The sequence below is a fragment of the Alosa pseudoharengus genome, unplaced genomic scaffold (genome assembly GCF_046254945.1).
Source record: "Alosa pseudoharengus isolate Yale_2024_CS ecotype anadromous, Long Island Sound unplaced genomic scaffold, YU_APseudo_1.1 YU_APseudo_1.1_scf_16, whole genome shotgun sequence".
NCBI lineage: Eukaryota > Metazoa > Chordata > Actinopteri > Clupeiformes > Clupeidae > Alosa > Alosa pseudoharengus.
Genome location: NW_027468630.1, coordinates 10,927,281 through 10,950,651, shown reverse-complemented (window position 1 = coordinate 10,950,651; position 23,371 = coordinate 10,927,281). Strand labels below are relative to the sequence as shown.

Sequence of the window (23,371 nt, the reverse complement as noted above, 5' to 3'; positions counted from 1 at the left end):
GTAGTTTCAGCAGGATGTGAGGACATGAGGATGTGGTGATGGTAATCTTCACAAGATGTCTGACAGCTAATGTCACGATAGCACCTCTACCGTGTCTCTCTTTCCTGCAAGTACCGTATGCATTAGTAGGTCAAACAAGTTACATTCCTCACCTCACTTCATAGGAACCAAAGTGAACACCTGTACAAAAGACCACCATTGACAAGGCATACAAGACAGATCTGCTCCTGTCTGACCATCTCTCACAGCTACTTCATAAACAACATGCAGTTTGGTCCATAGTTTTGTGCATTTTCATCCTATAACTATTCAGCTGCTGTAAACTATTTACAATGCACATTTAAGAAAGTAAGATTTTTGAAAAAGCAGCCTTTGTCTTTGTGGACATGTACAAATGCAGTAGCAGCTTATGTCACCACAAGCGGAAGTGATACGTGTTGTTTTCCTGTGCCACCCATGAACTACTTCTCACATAAGGATACATGTCTGTATCCTTGTTTCTGTCTCATATCTTAAGTCTGCAGTGCATCCTGTGTACTCCTCCATCCCTGATATCCCAATTGTGGCCGACCAAAAGGACTGTACCTCCAGTGTGAACCATGTGTATAGCCAACTTGAACCCACTCAGGACAACAGCATTTACAATGTACTGCACAACACCTGATTTGTCTGCTTTATAAAGGACCTAGTCAGTTAGGATAATTAGTAAAGATAGAGTGTTTCCTTGGAATTATTTTGATAAATTCTTATTCAGCCACTTGATCTGAGTTCTTAAAGCATCTCTGAATTTGGAGCCTTGCTTACTGTCTCTGAATTTCTCAAATCATCATTAATATTTGCACCACAGTTAAGAGCATTTCTGAAAACACCTGTGCCCAGAGCTTCGTCCCTTTTGTTGCCACACTGAGGACCTACCTGCAATCCTGTCTTCCCTTGTGTGCATAATTGAGCTTTGTAAGTTCTGTATGTTTTATTTACTGAGAATGTTGTTGAGATTTATTTGTTCAGAACAAACTAAAATGTGCTCCCCACATTCTTTTGGTTTGTTTGTTGATTTACATCGTCTGTATGGATAGACACATGCAATTGTTTATTTATATGCATGTATTACTTACAGTATAGTGCAGGTATGAAATAATGTGTTGTTTTCTATATGTGTTTTCTTCTTTTACGTTAATTCCTGTAATTCTCATGGAATAATGTAAGATATATGAGGATGCCATTTCACTCAATAATGTGTTGTGGTGTTGAACCTGAATATGTTTTGTTTTTCCTCCCTTACTAAACACACAAAGTTAAATTAAAGTTTTAACAAAGTTAAATTAATTTGAATTTAATTGAATTTCCCGTTGGGGATCAATAAAGTATCTATCTATGTATCTATCTATCTATGTATCTATCTATCTATCTAATCTATCACAACATCCTCATGTCCTCACATCCTGCAGGATGTGAGGACATGAGGATGTAGTGATGGTAATCTTTAGATGATGTCTGACAGCTAATGTCACGATAGCACCTCTATAGTCTCTTCCTGTTCTGCAAGTACTATATGCATTAGTGGGTCAAACAAGTTATATTTCTCACTTCACTTCATGGGAACCAAAGTTAACACCTGTACAAAAGACCACCACTGACAAGGCATACAAGACAGATCTACTCCTGTCTGATCATCAGTTGATCAATCAGTTATTTTCTCTCACAGCTGAGCTACTACATAAAGAACATGCAGTTTGGTCCATAGTTTCTTGTATTTTCATCTCATAACTATTCAGCTGATGTAAACTATTTACAATACACATTTAAGAAAGTATGATTTTTGGTCACATCAGCCTTTGTCTTTGTGAACATGTACACATGTGACATTCATCTGCAAATGCAGTAGCAGCTTACAGTATGTCAGAAGTAATATGTGTTGTTTTCCTGTGCCACCCATGAACTGCTTCACTCTAATTGCATGTGTTGGTGGACTCTACATTAGTATCTCTGTTGCTTGTGTTGGTGGACTCTACATTACTGTCTCTGTTGCTTCGCAAATGGAAATGTTACACTTCCCCCTTGTTGTAGCTACCATCGTCTTTACATGTGAGTAGTACAATGGCATTCTTTAGGATTTCTGCTCAATTTTAAAATAAGGAAATGATACATCTGAATTTCACCACTGAGCTGAAACATATTAATGGTCATTACAAAATGAAACTAAACTTTACTAAATGAGAATAACTTATCTGTTTGCATAAAAAACTTGTAAAGTTTATTTTTGATTCCGCGTTTACTCTTATTTTTATGATTAATGAACTAAGCTAGTCTGTTGACTCTTAGATGTGGATTAATTAGTAAAACAACATCAGACAAATACACCTGATTAACACAGTGGTTCTGTCTATTTCTTTAAATGTATCAAATATTCCTTGAGCATGTTTAAGTAGGAGCCATTATCAATGTGGTTATGGATCATGTATGACAGTGATGAGACAGAAGAGAAGATCTGAAGATGAATGTGAAACAGTTAACTTGTGAATGCAAACTGAAATAGTTTTTCATTATATTCATGTATTTTCCTTATATTCATTTATATGTATTTATTTTCATGTCTAGATCCTCAGAACACCAACGCTCAACGTAAGTGTTTGTTTATGAATATATAACATGATGCACTAACACAAGGCATCCGTAACAAGATTTACTCTCAGGGTCCCCCTCTGGTTGAGAAGCGCAATATTAACTAAATAAGGGTCTTTTGCAACAAAGTAGGAACTTAAAACCATAATCGCCTACAGAGTGCCGCTCAGACATTTGCAGAAGTGCCGTTCGTCATGTTACTATAAGAGGTAATATGCCATCAAAATGATTTTGGAAGCGTTATGTTAAGTGTACTGCAGAAACAGTAGAGAAAGATGCTCCTGTCAACAGAAGTGGTCTGGGCATTTCATAGGCTAAATGTTTCATTCACAGGACCAAGCAGTGTTTTCTCTTCTGCCTCCTTCAGTTACTGTAGCCAGACTGCAATGGGATTAATTAGATGTGAAATGTGATTAATCAGTGTTCATTTTTTTTAACGCGATATTCTTTCTGTAATTAATTAATTGCAATTAACGTGTTAATTTGACAGCCCTAATCACATGTTATCATCAGTAAGAAAAGAGGGATCACCGAGCGAAAACATGTTCGGATTGCTTAATTACTAATCCTGTCATTCTGAAACCTGCCTTAGAGATCAGATCATAAATAATCATTCATCACATATTTTGTCCCTGTGATTTTTAGGTTTTCTACGACCTTCTATGAAAGTAGTCCCTGCAGTCATCAGACAGTCTGACTCAGTTCGTCTGACCTGTGCCTTATCTCAGTATCGTATCTCCCATTGTTTTTTTTGTATAAAGCCGGTGCATCTGCCAGAATGTTTCTCCAACCAGCACTCTGATTCATGCAACTTGGCACTGTCTGGAAATTATCTGTTCACATGGTCACATCAAAGTGGGATTGCAGAAATTGAACTATCGTGTCTCTATAATGCTGGAACACAATCACCATCAGAGGTATCTCCCTATTCTGCCTCCTCTACGGTCATTGTTGTAGGTAAGAAAATGCACATGTTTAAGCTCATTTATAAAAAAGGTCACGTGTTCATGTATCATTCATAATATGACATAGACATATACTGAATGGATATACAGTATAGACAATGCAAGAAGACAGTCAGATCCAGATTTGGATCCAGATTTGGATTTGTACTACAAGATCATTCATAATCTGCCTTTCTTATCATCCCACAGGACCTCCACAACTCCAGGTGTCTCCTCAGCTCATCAGTGAGACAGATACAGTTCATCTGACCTGTCTGACACCTCATTCCCCTCTTGTGTCTCAGTGCTTCTTCTTAGTGGGGGGAAAGCCTCTCAATAACCCAAAGCCATCATGCCAGCTACAGAGCACAGGGAAGGATTTTATCCACTGGTCGGGTGTAAGGCCACCTGCACAAATATCACTGAGTTGTTATTATACAGTTACAACTCCTCAACTGTCGTCTGACCCATCTCAACCAGTCTCAATTACTGTAGGTAAGTGCACATGCAATTTGAATATTGCAAATCAAAGGTTTAATCTGATAAAGTTACGTTTCAACTTTCTTTGACTGTGTAGGCAGTTGTAGGCAGTATTGCATTAGTGATGTATGTAACTTGACTGTTAAATGAACAAAGGTAAGCAGACAGGACATTTCCCATCCCTTTTGGTAATAGTTAATAATATAGATTATGAAAGTGATCAATGCCATCATATGCCAGTTGGCAATATAGAACTCACTGGAGAAGATTTAATTAACTGCTGATGTGTGAGACCGCTTACAAATCCAATGGACTAGGCATGACTTACGTCAAATACACGTCTTACATTACATATTGGCATAGCACATTTGTCTTAATGGGGGTTTGGGAATAATGATGTGATGATAATGATGCAGGTTTCTTAGGTAGTGTACAACTGGGAAACGGTTAGCAAAAGTAGGAAATAATGGTCCAGGTGTCGTTCTGGACTTTCGTGGTAGAAAAATGTTTAACTCACTTTTCCCTAGCTCATTGAATGTACCGTAATCCTACGAAAAACAAATTATTTTGTTGTATGTAGTACGTAGCTTACTCCGGTATGTGCCTTACAGCAGCTGCTAATGTTACTAGCGAAGTGAGGTTAGCTAAGTTACATACATGGATTTCCTACAATGTGTATACCATTGGATCACTTTCTACCATTACTTATAATTTCTACGTCTAACCAAGCACCAGATATAACATGCCAGTGACAGAATAAACGTATTAAGCATAATATTAAACTCACCGTTCTGTATCCGTCGTCTTCTTCTGTCCCCACAATAACTTTTCATTTGAGACTTTTTCGTCTGATTCTGTTTTTTCTGACAGCGTTTTTTCTGAGACCTGATTTTCTGAGACCTGACTCCACTTTTTCTGACAGCGTTTTTTCTGAGACCTGATTTTCTGAGACCTGACTCCACTTTTTCTGACAGCGTTTTTTCTGAGATCTGACTCCACTTTTTCTGACAGCATTTTTTCTGAGACCTGACTCCACCTTTTCTGATAGCGTTTTTTCTGAGACCTGACTCCTTAGAGATGTTTTTCTGAGGCAGTTTGGTTTGAAGCAGTTTTATCTGAGGATGACAGAGGTTTTTCTTAGGCTGAGGCAGTTTTGTCTGAAGATGACAGAGGTTTTTCTGACGCTGATGCAGTTTTGTCTGAAAATGACAGATGTTTTTCTGAGTCTGACACCTGAGTCTGGTTTTTCTGACGCTGAGGCAGTTTTGTCTGAAGATGACAGAGGTTTTTCTGACGCTGATGCAGTTTTGTCTGAAGATGACAGAGGTTTTTCTGACGCTGAGGCAGTTTTGTCTGAAGATGACCGATGTTTTTCTGAGTCTGACACCTGAGTCTGAGGATGTCCTTACTCACATCCTGAAGGCACAGAGCAGGTGTTTGTAATGTCCAGATCTCATGGCCTAAAGCCCAGCTCATGCTCAGACATATCTGTTCATTTCAGACACCTGTCCATGCCACCCAAGAGTCAGCCCCACTCCTGGTGGAGTGGGTTCTTAAGCTTTCAGGGGGAGGTACACCTGAGGCTTTGTAGAAGAGTGATGACCTCAACCAGCCAATGTTTCGGCAGAGCATGGCCAACTATCTGTGCCCTGTAGCAGCTGAACAGCTATTCCATCTTGTGCAGGGGGCGTGTTTGGACGCCGAAGGCGCAGAGCACTCTGACCGGGCATATTATAGCCATAACTCCTCCTACTGGATGTCAGGGCGGAAAGCAGGTATCTCTATGACCCTCAAGGGCTGAGGTCAGAACCTTTGGTTGGTAAAAGGGATTAGGTTGAGGGACGATTTGTCATGACTCAGAACGGGAATCAATAGCAGATCAAAAGATTTATTCACAAATGGTCCAGTAGGCAAATCAGAGTCCAGGTACAGGCAGGTTTCATACACAGGCAGGCAGGCAGACAGATACAGACGGACAGGTGCAGGCAAGTAATCCAAAACAGACAGGCAGAAGACTTCGTCAATAACAGGCAGAGTTCAAAACTGGGAAGACAGTAAACTAATTCTCTCTTTAAAGAGCTTCACGCTAGTCTCACTCACGTGGCAGTCAGGTAGCAAACAGTACATACCGTGACGATCTGACAAAGAGAACTAAAAGGGCAGTGTTTAAATACTCCAAAAATCAACACAAAATGAGAGACAGCTGAACAGAGAAATTGGAGGGAATTGAACAAAGGCAGGAAGTTGCCCAAATAAGGACATGGGCGTGATTCCGGGCACATGACCCAACACATGGCTACAAAAAAAAAGTCTAGAATTCACACTCCAACAGGTAGGGGGAGACAAAAACAACAGTTCATACGAGAATCCTGACAGTACCCCATCCTCTACCAACGCCTCCTGGCGTTGACCGTGGAAGGAGCAGGGTGCTGACGGTGAAAGTCTTTGATGAGCGAGGGGTCAACAATGTTCCGGGCAAAGACCCAGCTCCTCTCCTCGGGACCGTAGCCCTCCCAGTCCACCAGGTACTGGAGGCCCCGACCCCGACGGCGGACGTCAAGCAGGCGGTGGACTGTGTAAACCTCGGACCCATCAACGAGTCTGGGGGGTGGCGGGGGTTTGGGGTCGGGGTTGGGACCCAGACGCCTACACAAGAAAGGCTTGACACGGGACACATGGAAGGTGGGGTGGATGCGGCGGAGGGCAGGAGGGAGGTTCAGGCGAACCGCCGAGGGATTGACCACCTTGGAGATGGTGTAGGGGCCGATGAAGCGCGGATTCAATGGGGAAGTCACCTTCAGAGGAAGGTCACGCGTGGAAAGCCAAACCCGCTGCCCCTGGGAGTAGTGGGGAGCCCTGATGCGGCGACGGTCTGCCTGACCCTTCGTTCTGGTCTGTGAGCGTAGAATGGCGGTCCGGGTCCGCCACCACGTTCTGCGACAGCGTCGGATGAATGTCTGTGCGGAGGGAACCCCAACCTCCTCCTCCTGGGCCGGGAACGAAGGAGGCTGGTAGCCGAGGCAGCACTGAAACGGTGACACACCAGTTGAAGCGGATGGCAAGGAGTTCATAGAGTACTCCACCCATGGCAGCTGAAGGCTCCAGGCTGTAGGGTCCTGTGACGTCAGGCACCGCAACACTGTCTCCATCTGCTGGTTGGCTCGCTCCGACTGGCCATTTGACTGGGGATGAAAACCTGAGGACAGACTAACTTTAGCACCAAGAAGGTTGCAAAAAGCACGCCAAAAATTAGAGGTGAACTGGGGACCTCTGTCTGAGACCACATCCACTGGGAGCCCGTGTAGCCTGAAGACATGCTGCACGAGTAAGTCAGCGGTCTCTTTGGCAGAGGGTAGCTTGGGTAAGGGGACTAAGTGCACAGATTTGGAAAAGCGGTCAACAATGGTGAGGATAGTTGTGTTACCGTGAGAAGGTGGCAAACCAGTGACGAAGTCTAAGGCGATGTGGGACCAGGGTCTCCTGGGTACTGGTAAGGGTTGCAGTAAGCCGGCAGGTGGTTGGTTTGATGGTTTATTCCGGGCACACACAGAACAGGCCTCCACAAACTCACGCACACTCCCCTCCATAGCAGGCCACCAGAAGCGTTGCTTGATTAACGCAGTGGTACGTCTGACACCCGGGTGACAGGCCAGCTTGGATGAGTGACCCCATTGCAGGACCTGGGGACGGACAGATTGTGGTACAAAAAGACAGTTAGGAGGGCAAGCACTGGGGCCGGACTCACCAGACAGGGCTGTGCGGACAATGGTCTCAATATCCCATCTAGCAGCTCCTATGAGGCACTGTGGAGACAGGATGGTGCTAGGTGCAAGAGCAGGATCTGAATCCGGGAACTGCACGAAGAGCACCCACCCCAACATCCGAGGCATCCACCTCAACGATAAACTGACGGTCAGGGTCAGGTTGGCTCAAGATCGGGGCCGATGTGAAACGACTCTTCAGGTCGTTGAACGCTGCTTCGGCAGCTGGTGACCAAGAGAATTTCATCCTGGAGGAGGTTAGAGCGGTTAGGGGAGCAGCCACCGAACCATAGTTGCGGATGAACCGCCGGTAGAAGTTAGCAAACCCCAGGAATCTCTGTAGCTCCCATCTAGACGTTGGGCGCTCCCAGTTGGTGACTGCTTTTACTTTTGGACCATCCATCTGTACCCCTCCTGCTGTGATGACATACCCCAGGAAGGAAACAGTCTCCTTGTGAAATTCACATTTCTCCACTTTAACGAACAGTTGGTTCTCCAAAAGGCGCTGCAGGACACTACGGACATGCTGGGAGTGCAGGGAAACAGACGGGGAAAAAATTAAAATGTCATCTAGATAAACAAAAACAAACTTGTTAAGCATATCCCTCAGGACATCGTTAATCAGACCCTGGAACACAGCTGGGCAGTTGGTGAGACCAAATGGCATGACTAAGTACTTATAGTGACCTGAAGGAGTATTAAATGCAGTCTTCCATTCATCCCCCTCCCTTACTCGGACCAGATGGTAAGCACTGCGGAGATCCAACTTGCTGAAAATCTTGGCCCCCTGCAACAGCTCAAACGCTGAGGACATCAGAGGTAGAGGGTAGCGGTTCTTCACCGTGATGTTGTTCAGGCCCCTATAGTCTATACACGGACGCAGGACGCCGTCCTTCTTCCCAACGAAGAAAAACCCGGCACCAGCAGGCGAGGAAGAGGGGCGGATGATACCGGCAGCTAGTGATTCACCAATGTATTTGTTCATAGCCTCGGTTTCGGGAGGAGACAAGGAATAAAGACGGCCCTTAGGAGGTGACGTACCAGGTAGAAGATCGACGGCCAGGTCATAGGGTCGGTGTGGTGGCAGGGAGGTTGCACGGGCTTTACTGAACACGGCCTTGAGATCCAGGTACTCAGGTGGCACATTAGACAGGTCCATGGAATCATCTGTGACTGGTGAGACTGCAGACAGGGGGGTAACAGCATTCTTAAGACAGTTATTCAGACAGAATGGGCTCCAGCCTAGGATGGTGTTATTAGCCCAATCAATATGTGGATTGTGCTTTACCAGCCAGGGCCGGCCAAGGACAATGGGAGCAGTCGGTGAGTTTAACATATGGAACACTAGGTTCTCTTGATGATTGCCAGAAATTAGTAGACTCACCGGGGGCGTGACATGGGTTATCTGGGAGAACCTTACTCCGGTTAGTGCCCTTGCCTCCAGAGGTGTCTTCAGTTTGGCTGAGACGAGGTGTAGCTCAGAAGCCAGAGAAGCGTCCATGAAATTGCCATCAGCTCCCGAGTCTACTCCCGGACGGTAGAAGAGGGATGAAGAGGAGTGACGCTCACCAGTAATCCCCCCTCTACAGGTGAGCGTTGCCTTTTGCTGGGCATTGGGCGGAGTAATGGCCAGGCTTACCACAATACATGCAAGAATTGGTGTCCCTTCTTCTCTGTCTCTCGGCTGGGGACAGATGGGTACGGTCCACCTGCATGGGCTCTGGTACGCTGGGGTCTGCTGGCACTGGCAGGGACAGGTGAGGGACCTCCGAGAAAGGTGACCGCAGAGGAGGGCGGAACTCTCGCTCCCCGGTGCGCTGCTTCAGGCGTTTGTCCACTCGGATGGCCAGCTCAACGAGGTCATCGAAGGTGGAAGGTAGTACACGGGTGGCGATCTCATCCTTGATGGCCTCAGAGAGTCCATGGAGGAAGGCATCATACTGGGCATCTGGATTCCAGCCACTGGTGGTGGCAAGGGTGCGGAAGTCGATAGCATAGTCGGAAGCAGACCTCTTGCCTTGACGGATCTGCAACATCATTCTGGCGGCCTCTCTCCCATGACTGAGCGATCGAAGACCTTCTTCATCTCTTCTACGAATGCCTGATAGCTGAGACAGACTGGAGAGTTGGAGTCCCAAACCGCAGTTCCCCACTCTCTTGCACGGCCCGTCAAGAGAGTGATGACATATGCAACCCGGGACTGATCCGACGGGAAGGTGGCGGGCTGCAGCTGGAACACCAACGAACATTGTGAAAAGAAAAATCTGCAGGTTCCTGGTTCCCCGGCATAAAGTGCAGGGGCTGGCAGTCGGGGCTCTCGGAACGGGTTACCAGACGGGTCGGGCGGTGTCGGCAGTTGAGGCTGGGGTGGCGGCACCAGGCCCAGTTGGAGCTGCTGCAGCTGGGCAGACATGTCTGTGATGTTGGTTGTGAGGGCCTCCAGAGACCTTTGAACTGCCTCGCACTGGGCTTGATGTCGACCGAGAAGCGCTCCTTGCCTCTCCAGCACAGTCTTCATCTGATTCAGATCTGCTGATTCCATCTTGGTCAGATCGTACTGTCACGACTCAGAACGGGAATCAATAGCAGATCAAAAGATTTATTCACAAATGGTCCAGTAGGCAAATCAGAGTCCAGGTACAGGCAGGTTTCATACACAGGCAGGCAGGCAGACAGATACAGACGGACAGGTGCAGGCAAGTAATCCAAAACCGACAGGCAGAAGACTTCATCAATAACAGGCAGAGTTCAAAACCGGGAAGACAGTAAACTAATTCTTTCTCTTTAAAGAGCTTCACGCTAGTCTCACTCACGTGGCAGTCAGGTAGCAAACAGTACATACCGTGACGATCTGACAAAGAGAACTTCTTCTTCTTCTTCTGTCAGGTTTTATGGCAGTTTACAGGCAAAGTGTATTACCGCCATCTACTGGACTGAGATGCAATCAATTGGATGTTATTTCAAGGAAAATCATAAAAATAAAAAATAAAAATAAATAATAAATAATAAAAAAATAAAAAAAACACAAAACAACCAACTAAATCCTATTTGCTAATTGTGTTTCTTTGATAAATGTGATGACAGCACGAGTGATGTTTCCTGATCTAGGCTCACCTAATAAGGTGTCTAAAGAGAAGGCTTTCTTGGCTGCGTTCACTTCCCTCTTTAGCTTTTCTCTTTGTCTGGAGAATCTTAAGCATTTTAAAAGAACATGATCTACATCCTCTCTCATTCCACAAAACTCACATTTTCCAGTTGGATGTTTATTTACAACATGTAAGCTATTATTCACACCAGTATGGCCTATTCTCATCCTTGTAAACCAAACCTCCTCTTGTCTGTTTGGGTACATAGGTTTGTTATTTAGGATATTCTTTTGTATATTATATAAATGTCTACCTTTCTTCTCCTTATCCCATTCAGCTTGCCATATTAAGTTAACTTTGTGTTTGATGATTACCTTAACTTCTGATCTGCTGAGTGGAATGTTTAACTGAACTTCCTCTTCCTTAGTTGCCTCTTTTGCCAGCTTGTCTGCTTCCTCATTACCACCAACTCCTTTATGAGCAGGTACCCATACAAACTGGATTGATATTCCCTGTTGACTGATTGCAAATATGATATTATTAATTTCATTCAATAAATCCTGTCGGCATGATGATTCTCCATTTTGTATAGATGTGAGAGATGACATTGAATCAGAACAAATAACTGCTTTAGGGGGCCTAGCTTCTTCTATCCACTGTAATGCAATAATAATAGCTGTCATTTCAGCTGCAAATATGGACAGATGTTCTGATGTTCTCTTTTTAATAGAGATTTTGTGATCAGGGATATATGCTGCAATACCTGTTTTACCCTCTGAATCTTTAGATGCATCTGTATAGACCTGTGTTGTATCATAATACATACTTTCTAGATATTGCTCTACGTTCTGATACACTCCTCCAGATTTAGCTATCTCTTTGTTTTCCATAATCACCATAGGAGAACAAAACAACCAAGGTGGAGTTCCTACCAGGGGCACAGTCTTACTACAATTGATACCATCTATTTCCAATTGGTTTGCTATTTTATTACCATCCCAACCAAAGCTACAAATCTGGGATCTACCATATTCCCAACACTCGTTAAGAACTTTCTTAGTGGGGTGTGATACATCATGTTCCTTTAAATTAATCCAGTAAGCCATACTCAACTTAATACGTCTAAGGCTTAAGGGCATTTCTCCTGTTTCTATTTGTAATGCTGGTATTGAAGATGTTCTAAATGCACCACAACATATCCTCAGACTTTTAGCCTGCATTCTATTGATTTCACCAATCAATGTCTTAGATGCTGAACGATACACAATACATCCATAGTCTAACACTGATCTTATCAGTGCAATATAAATTCTTTTAAGGGACATCCCTGACGCTCCCCAGTTGTACCCTGACAAACATTTCAAAACATTAATGCCCTTTTTGCACCTCTCAATTATTTTCTGTATGTGTTCCTTAAATGTTAACTTGACATCAAACCACACTCCCAGGTACCTAATAACGTTAACTTGTTTTAATGATTGATTATATAACTTAAGTTCTAGTGTGGGATTTATTCTTTTCTTTGAAAAACAAATAAATTGAGTCTTCTCTATAGACAAATGAAAACCCCACTCACATGCCCATTTTTCTACCTTGTTAATAGCCAGTTGCATTTTGGTTGTAATATTATCAATATTGCGTCCTTTTACCCACAAAGCTCCATCATCCGCATATAATGCTCTATTGATTCTAATGTCGTCTATTTTTTGAAAACATCATTAATCATGATGTTGAACAGCACTGGACTGCATACACTACCCTGAGGTGTTCCGTTTTCTATTGAAAAATTAACCCCAACTCTCACTTCTATTGTTCTATCCTTTAAAAAGTCTCTAATCCAGTTAAACATCTTACCACTAATACCCATTCTATTCAGCTTAATTAACAGTCCCTCCTTCCATAGCATATCATACGCTTTCTCTATATCAAAGAATGTTGCTAAGACTGATTCTTTACTGACTTGCGCTTTCCTTACTTCATTTTCTAGACATACAACAGGGTCCATCGTAGTACGTCCATTACGGGACAAAGAGAACTAAAAGGGCAGTGTTTAAATACTCCAAAAATCAACACAAAATGAGAGACAGCTGAACAGAGAAATTGGAGGGAATTGAACAAAGGCAGGAAGTTGCCCAAATAAGGACATGGGCGTGATTCCGGGCACATGACCCAACACATGGCTACAAAAATAAAGTCTAGAATTCACACTCCAACAGGTAGGGGGAGACAAAAACAACAGTTCATACGAGAATCCTGACACGATTTTAGAATCATAGAATCGTTAGTTAAATGTGTACAAGCAGGGTTCACTCAGAGGCCTGTCAGGTCACTAACTCACTCGACTGATGTCAGGGTGAGGAGCAGAGCAGTTTTGAGTGACAACATTTTGAGCTCAATCTCATTCAGAGACTAAAAAGGGAAGTTGGAGAAAGTTTTAGTGTGTGGGCATGAGGGAGCATTTTGCCCAGTTCGCCTGTAAGCCGAAGTGGCTGACGTGACTGGTTGTGGCACCACCACATAAGTGTTATGATTATCTTTCTTTTATATGCATGTTAACTATGACTTGTCAAACCCTGCCAGCTGACTGGGAATGTTTTTGTCAGAAGAACGACGCGCTAAGGAGGGACCCTAAAAGAGACCTGTTACACATAAGCTTACAACTTTAAAAAGTGGATCAGATATTGATTACTTACTTAAGACCCGGGTCTGTTCGGAGAAAATTCAACCTCCTTTGTGGGGAATCAAAACGTCTGGTGTTGCACCAAATTCTGTGACATGTCGAATTTTGTGACTCTAGATGGCGCTGTTGTATTGGAGTCTAGAACTGTACAGAGCTGTGCTGACACACAAAGTTTATTAGAAGAATTACACACATTACAGAATGGCCTCGTCAGTGTCTCAAAACTACCTAGCAGATTGTTACATGGTGACTGTATTTGACTGGTTGACATTGCAGGATTGTTAGAGATGATGCCATCAGTCCAATCGATATGCGGATGCCGTCCTGCCTCCCATCTGTGCACCTCTAATAGCAAAGCAGCCTTGAGCAGCAACGGGCACCACAGAGCGAGTCTGCCTCAGTGGAGACGGCTGGGAACTGGGCAATATGGGACTGCCAGGCCCAGACTCACACACCATAGCAGTGCAGTGGGCATGATCTGGTCCTAGGCACACCACAGGGTGATCATACCCATTCGTCGCAGAGATAGCACACTCCCATGGCAGAGGGCAGTGGCAGAAGTCATCTGCTGTGTCTTTTGTGTTTTAAATTACAACCCCAAAACAGAAAAAGTTGGGACATTGTGTAAAATGCAAATAAAAACAGAATGTGATAATATGGAAGTCTCGTAAACCAATATTTATCAGCAAAAAGGACATAGACAATATATCAAATGTTGAAAATGAAAATTTGGACTATTTCATGGAAAATATATGTTAATTGTTTCAAAAAAAGTTGGGACGGGAGCATGTTTACCACTGTGCTGCCTAAACTCTTCAATTGACAAAATTCTGTAAATGTTTAGGAACTGAGGAGACGAGTTGCTAGAGTTTTGAGAGTGAAATGTTATCCCATTACTTCCCGATATAGGATTTCAGTTGCTCAACAGTATTGGGTATTCTTAGTCATATTTTTCCATTCCATTATGCACCTAATTTGACAAATCTGGACTGCAGACAGGCCACCTGGACTCATCATTTATGGAGAAATACTATTTAAATATGTGCAGAATTTATTTTGGCATTGTTTTCCTGAAATATTTAAGGTCTTCCCTAAAAAAAATACATTGCCTGGATGGGAGTATATGTTGCTCAAAACCTGTGTACATCATTCTGAATTGATTGTGCTGTGCCAATTGTGCAAGATGCCCATGCTGCAGGCACTAATGCTCCTCCACACCATCATAGATGTTGGGTTTTTGTACTGAACTCTAAAACAAGTTGGATAGGTTGGATACTTGGATAGGCCCTCTCCTCTTTAGCCCAGATGAGTCCATGATTTTCAAAAAGAATGGCGAATTTTGATTGGTCTAAACACAGGACCTTTTTCCATGTTACCTCAGTCCATTTTAGGCCCAGATAAGATGGTGGCATTTTCTGTATCATGTCTCAATACAATGTTGGCTGTTTTGACCGACACAATTTTGGCTGTAGTTTTTGAATTGAGCATCAAACTGTGCACATAGCCAATGGTTATCAGAGGTTTTCCTGAGCCCCAACAATGACAGGTCTGGAAACAGGTCGGGTGTTGATGCAGCGCCATCTGAGGTCCAAAAGACCACGGCCATCCAATTTGTTTTACAGCTCTTTCCCTTGTTTGCAAAGATTTCTCTGGATTCTCTGAATGTTCTAATGATATTATGTCCTGTAGATGATGAACTCCCCAAATACTTCACAATTGCATCTTAAGAAACATTAAAATTACATTGTTTCATCATTTGTGCACACAGGTTTACACAGAGTGATGAATACCCCTACATCTTTACTTCTAAGGGACCCTGCCTCTCTGGGATGTTCTTTTTCATACCCAATCGTGTTGCCAGTTACCTTAATTAGTTGTGAAATATACTCCTTTTGTTTTCTTTATCATGACACAACTTTTCCAGCATTTTGTTAGCCCCGTCCCAACTTTTTTTGAAACATGTTGCTGGTATCAAATTCTAAATTAACATATATTTCCCCTGAAATATTCAAATTTGTCATTTTCAACATTTGATATGTTGTCTGTGTCCTTTTTGCAACGAAATATGAGTTTAAGAAAGTTGCAGATTATTACATTCTGTTTTTATTCACATTTTACACAACGTTCCAACTTTTTCCTGTTTTGGGGTTGTATATACCGCCTTAAAAAGGCTTTTTTGTTGTCACCATGTATATGCTTTGACAAGCTCTATTCACCTGCGAGGCTCGTGAGCTGATGAGCTTTCTACTCGATGACAGGTTGGAAGCTTCATTCAGCTGATCCGAGATACTTAAGGTGGCTGAAGAAAGTGAAAGAAAGAAATAATGAAATCAACTGAAAAAGAACTTATGTATGGAGTTAGTGAATACTTGATAGGCTATGATGATATTGTAAAGAGAAACTATGCAGTATTGGCAATTTCTTCGCTGTTTTCTCGGTTTTTGCTTCTTTTTCGCTGGCTCTGTCATGACGAATGTCTGAAAAAACTCCATCGCTACCTTGTTCTAGCCGGTGTGTATCTGTATTTAAATGCAGTAAAGCAATTTGTTACACTTGTCCTGTCACTGAGGCTGGCGGCCCGCCAGTCCAAAGTTGCAAGGGTGTTTTTTCCGCTCACAGGCGCTAGGGGGAAGCGAGACGGCCACCATTCAACCCAAAAAAAATCATATAACCATTCCAATAACTCTGAAGCTGTTAAGTTAAGGTAAATTAACCTAAAAAAACCTGCATAGTTCGCCTTTAAAGTATGCTTCTATGAAGCGGAATAACTCATCATAAGTCATCAAGCCAGCAAGGAAAAATGTATCCTCTGGTCAGGTGTGCAGCTGCCCACTTGTACAGATGTCTTGGAGTTGTTGTTTTGCAGTTAAAAGAATCCATCTTGGCCAACTACTACCACTGTAATTATAAGTTAAATCACTTGAATTGTACATCAAAGGCAGACCGGAGGTTTTGTTGTGTGAAGGCATCAGAAATAATGTAGATTATATTTTCATGTATAGCGTGAAATTGAATTTAACTAAATAATTTTCTCTTTACAAAGGCTCTGGGAGAAACTGGATTACAGCGATAGTGATCTTCATGTTTGTGGGAGGCCTGATCACCTTTTTTCTCTGCCTAAAAACCGGTGAGTTTCTCTTATCAGGAGGTCATATGTAATACCCATTACACGTTGGTGCTGGTTAGTAAGGTTCCCCCTTCACTGCAATGTGCTTTGGGTGCCTTGATAAAGCACTATATAAATACAATGTGTTGTTGTATTTGCTCATAGCTGTGTGATTTGCATATATGATCATGACCAAAAAAGTCAGTTACCCCATCCCAAGTCTGTTTAGCTGGATTATTCTTGTTCTTCTTTTGCGCCAATGGAAGATAGGGCAATTAATTCAGCGCTGATAATTAACTCAGTTTCATGAATTACCATAATCACAATGTCTTTCTCTACTCTACAGGAAGATGTGCATTCAGTAGGTATGTCAAAACAGTGCTGTTATAATGCTAAATACACATATGTAAGTGTGTACAGAGACACACATGCAAAATGCAGAAGTACAAAACGCATACACACCCTCCAACTAGGGCTGTCACTTTTGAGACATAAGTGTTCATTGAATCGATTGTAAAATCGATTTTCCATGTCTAATGACGTTTCCATTTTCAGCGCCAAATCCAAGGACAACTAACAGGTTATAGGACGAACGTATAGAGGGTGCTTGAGATGCAGAGGTCAGGTCAATTATTTATTGCCATTTATTGGCCTACGTAGGAACTCATGATCGCACAGTTTGCGTACCACTTTGTCCTTCTCCATAGTTTGATCTACAGTCCAAAACCCAAAGTGCTTCCATAACAAACTCCTCAAGTTTATTTAGCTTATCACTCGTCTCCCATGTTGCACAGGTTGATGGCCGTTGTCCTCCATTTTTTTGGCAAAACACCAGTAGCAGCTGATTGAAACCGATTGAAACTATAGGGTTTCCAGTGCGTGACATTTGTGGGAATTTTCTTTTTAGCTTTCGCAATGCCTACTGCATTTTTTGAATTCTTTATTTTCTTTTTCTGCTTGTTTGTGAGTTTTGTTACATCTATTTTTTTATTTGTTTAATTCGTTTAAAATGAATAGTGTACATATTTGGTTAAAATCGATTCCCTATTTTAGTTTTCGAAACTTGTGTTGGTTGGTCCAATCGATTGTTCAATCGATTTTCGAACGTAAAGTGACAGCCCTACCTCCAACACCTTGCTGCAGTCCCCCCATACACAGACTCTGTGGTCACTGGAGTCAACATATCGTGTGACATGTAGTCTACTAAAAAGGGACATACTTCATGTTTTCTCTTCTGTTTATGTCTCTCTCTGTCTTAACAGACCATGGGTAGATGCTTCCTTTGTTAGACGTAAGTGTGCGTGTCAACGTATCACATAAAAAAAAAACTTTTGAATGGTATACTGGGTATATATTCACATAATATTCTTTACATTGGACAGATGGCAATCTAAGCATGGGATCTAGGAGCACTAACACTGCTGTAAGTATAAGAGAAAAACATATTCACATATTTCATCAAATTCTTCTTTCAGAATACTACCATCTACAGCAGCAGCCTCAGGTAAGAACACTTGTGTATGGAGATATTATTTGTAAGTGATTTGTCAGAATCAGAAGCCAATATTACATAACAAATGGAACCAGAATAGATATGCTATTTTAGGGGTTTGAAGTAATAGTTGCACTGCCCTCTTTGCGGCTTTGTTGTGGGTTTCAGTAATGACAGTCGGCCTGGATCATGATCAGGATGTAAGTATATTCCCGTGTTTACATAAATATCAGTGTCATCATTGGCTTCCCATTATAAGTATATCTAACCCTCATTCCATTGTTCTCTGTCTCTAGTCTGTGTATCATGTGTACAGCTCTATCTCTGATGCCCCAAACTGCTCCAACCAGAAGGAGATTCCCTACAGTCTAATTCAGGAATATAGGCCTACTCATATTCAGTCTACACAGCAGGAAAATGACATTGACAGTGTTGTGCAGATTGAATGACTTCAGCAGTGTCTACACCATGCTAACTGTTACAGTAGTGTAAAAACGGTGGATTGCATGTTTTGCATGCAATACCTGTAAAACTGAAACATAAAAGTCTATGCAGTTTTTGTAATGTCAACAATAGCCAGTATTTTGAAACCTGGTGTACTTTGATTGACTGCATGTACCTTGTAAAGTGAAAATAAGTGTTATTCTTTGACAGAATAATTTCATTTTGAGTCAGATTTCCAGTGTTTTGGTAAAGTTAGTGTGTGCAGAGAAAGATGTGTTAGTATATATTTAACAAAATGTGTTTTTGAAAAGAAAATTATTAATTTGGCCAATTGTATTTTGTGTGAGTCTGTGTAAAGAGTTTAGAAAAAGTATCTGAAGTATGGGTAAGCGCTTGTAAGCGCTTGTTAGCGAAAAAAACTGTAATATGTCATACCTGTAGCTTTCACAACAATTATGTTATTTCTTTCATATCAATAAAGCATAATTAGATTTATTAAAATGCAAGTGATGCAGCTGATGCTATTTTAATAGTATTGTTTACATTATGTAATTAATAATTGCAATGGGCATCATGTAATACTTTTACAGTTCAGCTGGGAAGTGAACCCACGTCTCCTGCGTAGCAGGTAATGTGATCAGACTCAAATGCAGAGACCAACACAAAGAACTTAATAGGGTTTTACTTGACGGGCAGAAGTATCCAACAGGGAACAGACGGAAATCCACAATCCAAGCAAAAAGTCAAAATCCAGTGATCAGTCAGAATCAGTTCACAAATCCAAGGATAGTAGGCAACAAACACATAATTCAAAAAACAGGCCAGTAACAGGTCAGTAACAAGAGATCACGCAAGGGAAAACAAACTTTAAGAACAACTCACAGACAGGCTTGCTCTACCAGAATGCACAAGTGTCAACTCAAGACTGAGCAAAGAGCTCATGAAGACAGGAGGTTTAAATAGGCAACTTAACAAGGCTCAAGTGAAATTGAAAAGGACAGAGTGGGGTGGAATATGATTCCAAGGTGTCATGACGTCTGACTGTTATTCCTTTTTTGGCCACGTGGAGTCCTCAGTGTCTTTGATTGATGTCTGTCACATGTTGATATCACATGTTTAGCTCTCCTTCTGATTATTGATATATTACACTTCGGGTATCCCGAAGTCGGGACAATTACTGTGCCCCCCACCTCCCCCCAGCATACTAAATCAATTGTATGCGCCATATTGCTATGTAGCATTCACCATTTGAAAGCTTGGACTCTTTTTCATATACAATCTGTATAGTGCTTTACATTGTCAGATTAATCTTACTATGTCTCAATTCAATTTAAGCAAAAATGCCCTCCTCCCCCTCCTCTGCCTTTGGTGCTTCCCTACTTTCTAGCTGCAGTGTATATCCCTGAGCAATAAGTAGATGCAGCATATCGAGTCCTGAAATATTCACAGGAATCCCTAGAAATTGAACATGCATGTTGTTTTATCCAATATTAGTTGTGCATATGTATAGTTCCATCTTATACACATCCATTGAACCAAGACAATGCAAAAATAGAGATTTTGTGTAATCATTCCATATTTGTGTAGTCATTCTATATCAGAACCCCTGACATACATTCCAACCAATTGAATAGTCTTCAAGAAACCTTAAAGCGTTACCTTTCATTTGAGACCATGCTTCTAAACCAAGAGGGTGCCACACAGTAAGCCTTTTATTGTCAGTATGCATTTTGGGTAACCAAAAGTCCTATGGGGAATTTCCATAGGGCATTTTACAAAACACATGAACATACCTGGGCAAATAATGGTCTAAAGTACTCATATTTCATTCTATATTGATCTACTTTGAGATACAGATTGACAAGACCTGGTAGTGGGCCTCAGTTGTGTTTCCAAGAGAAAATAAATTACCAAGATGGCAGAATGTGGTCATTTGCAGAGATGTACAAAACCGCCTAAAAAAAATTCTACCCTTTGCCACTCTCTGACAGTTCATCACACAGTTAATCTATTGCTACCAAAATAATCTGACTCAACTTTCAAAAGAGGTCAAGCACTTGAATATAAGTCAAAGTATGTGGAAACAGCGCCATTGTTAGTAGGCGGTGTGCAATTTCGAGCAAAAACTCAAAATAGGGGGGTAAGTGTAACACATGTCAACCATGTCGCCAAAACTGCCTCCTTTAATCTCTGCAACTTTACACGCCTCGGCTCTTCACTGTTCTTCACCGCAGCTGAAACACTCATCCATGCCCTTATCACTTCTGGACTACTGCAACAGCATTCTTTATGGACTACATATAACACAACTACCAATAAACTTCAATATGTCCAGAACTCAGCTGCCTGCTTCCTCACCTCCACACGCCATCGTGACCACATCACCACTGTCCTCCACAACCTTCACTGGCAAAAAAACCCTTCTCCTCACCTACAAAGCTCTCAATAGCCTTGCCCCTCCATACCTCTCCGACCTCCTCGTTCGCCACACTCCCACCCATCGCCTCAGGTCTGTTGATGTAAACACACTTGGTACCACCAGGACCAAGCTCCAGACGTCAGGTGACAGGCCTCTCTTAGCTGCTGCACCATCCCTCTGGAACGCCCTCCCCGACCACATCAAACAATCAAACACCCCACCGTCCTTCAAACAGGCCCTCAAAACCCACCTTTTCATACTGGCCTTTTCCTGTTAACTGACTTGCCCAGCTCTTCCCCTCTCATTGCCTACCTCTCTAGTTTTGTCTTCTGCTTGTGCCTTCTGTCCGTGTACCTGTATTTATGTATCTATGTGAAATTTGTAAAGCGTCTTTGAGTGTCTTGAAAAATACACAAATATATGTACATATAAAGTATACAAATTAAATGTATGATTATTATTATGACCGCCGCGCAGCGAAGCGGCGGTCATATAGGTTTAGTCAGATTTTTTTTCTTTTTTTCTTTTTTTTTTTCTTTTTCGCATGCCCAAATTTCCGTCAATGAGTCCCGGGACACTGAAAGACCGGGGTACACGAAACTTGGTGGGCATGTAACCCCACATGGATAGCATGGAACCATCGTTTTTCGTTTTGATCTGTAGCCCCCCCGCTGGACTGGACCCCCCGAAAGGAGGGTAGGGCAGACACAGTTTTCTGTGAATATCTCGAGAACCGTAGGGTTTAGGAGGACCTTTTTTTTTTTGTATGTTGATCTCAAGGGGCCATGTCAACCCATTCCATAACCACTCATTTCATGTATAGCGCCACCTAGTTAAAAATTAAAAAGCAAAAAATTAGGTGTTTTCATCACAATATCTCTGGCTGACAAGGTCAAAACTGCACGAAATTAAAAGTGTAGGATCATTATGACACCCTCCGAATGCATGCCAAGTTTTGTGTACTTTCGTTCATGGGGGGCCTTACAATAAAATAATTTATGTGTACATTTAGTGACGTACACCAACAATGATTCCCAGGACACTGAATGACCGGGGTACACAAAACTTGGTGGGCATGTAACCCCACATGGATAGCATGGAACCGTCGTTTTTCGTTTTGATCTGTAGCCCCCCCGCTGGACTGGACCCCCGAAAGGAGGGTAGGGCAGACACAGTTCTCTGTGAATATCTTGAGAACTGTAGGGACTAGGATGACCATTTTTTTTCGTATGTTTGCCTCCAGGGGTCATGTTAACCCATTTCATGTACACACATGTGCACAAACAGATACACACACACACACATACATTCACAGTAATCATACGTATGACACATACTCACACAGTAGACATATGTACGCTTGCACAGGCACATACGCAGGCACACACACAAGCGCACGCACACGCACGCACGCACATGCACACACACACACACACACACACACACACACACACAACATAAACATGAACATGCACACATGCACACAATTCAAGAATTTCTCAGAATTATAAACAGGCAAGATGGAGGTGGGGTTGTATAAAATGAATTTTACATGTGAAATCTATGAACTAATCATGTTTTGGTACTTGTTGTCTAGCAGATATCAGTGAGAATTGAGTATGTGAGGATAATGCAATTTAGTGAGACAGTTAGAATCATATAGGCCTTTCAGCGTGATTTATTTTTGTGGAAAAAATGTGCTGGACTGGGCGGCGGTCATATTTTGTACCGCTCTGCGGTACATCTAGTTGCATTTGAAATACCCATTTACCCTACAACTTGTGATATATGAGTGACATTTTGGGTTGTTTAACTCATCATGGTCTGTCAGTGCATTAACAAGGGTTCATTTGTCTCATAGGGTCATCTTTCTGTGCCAGAGAGGCAAGTGAAATGTATTTAAAACTGCATTGTTGCTGTCGTTCATCGCCAGTTAGAATGAACCCTAGTGAATCTGTAACACTTTATGTTGTTTCTGGTATACGGTACATTGCAAACAGGGGGACATCATACAGAAAAATAATGAGATGATCCCTGTTAAGTTTGCATACCCTTAGTTAATACTGTGTGTTGCCTCCTTTGGAATCAGTGACAGCTTGCAGTGTTTTGTGATAGTTGTCGATGAGTACACTCATTTTCTGAGATGGTGGAGATGCCCATTCATCTTCAAATCCCCAGCTGGGATTGTTTTGCGGATGGGTTTGTTTTACATGAACTGCATGTTTTGAGATCTCCCCAAAGTGCCTTATGATATTGAAGTTGAAGCTGTGCAGGATGTGGTGGTTGTGGTAATCATTTCATTGAACGATGGCCGACTTCTAATTGTTATCACACTCT

General features: G+C 42.3%; 1 protein-coding gene across 3 annotated transcripts in view; it reads left to right on the top strand.

Moving 5' to 3' along the window:
- The first annotated feature begins 1,973 nt into the window (after positions 1 to 1,973).
- The window catches only part of LOC143126169 (uncharacterized), a 31,628-nt gene continuing 10,230 nt past the window's right edge, over positions 1,974 to 23,371 (top strand). The window contains exons 1-10 of one of the 3 annotated variants that reach the window (XM_076288083.1): positions 1,974 to 2,085; positions 2,599 to 2,622; positions 3,268 to 3,579; positions 3,777 to 4,061; positions 16,617 to 16,700; positions 17,026 to 17,044; positions 17,942 to 17,970; positions 18,062 to 18,183; positions 18,340 to 18,371; positions 18,468 to 18,548. In XM_076288083.1, coding sequence (XP_076144198.1) covers positions 2,037 to 2,085; positions 2,599 to 2,622; positions 3,268 to 3,579; positions 3,777 to 4,061; positions 16,617 to 16,700; positions 17,026 to 17,044; positions 17,942 to 17,970; positions 18,062 to 18,183; positions 18,340 to 18,342 — 927 coding nt within the window. In that variant the 5' untranslated portion in view covers positions 1,974 to 2,036 and the 3' untranslated portion in view covers positions 18,343 to 18,371; positions 18,468 to 18,548. Of the gene's footprint in view, positions 2,086 to 2,598; positions 2,623 to 3,267; positions 3,580 to 3,776; positions 4,062 to 16,616; positions 16,701 to 17,025; positions 17,045 to 17,941; positions 17,971 to 18,061; positions 18,184 to 18,339; positions 18,372 to 18,467; positions 19,147 to 23,371 lie in introns of those variants that run through there. The other 2 variants (XM_076288082.1, XM_076288081.1) reach the window with 2 other exon arrangements.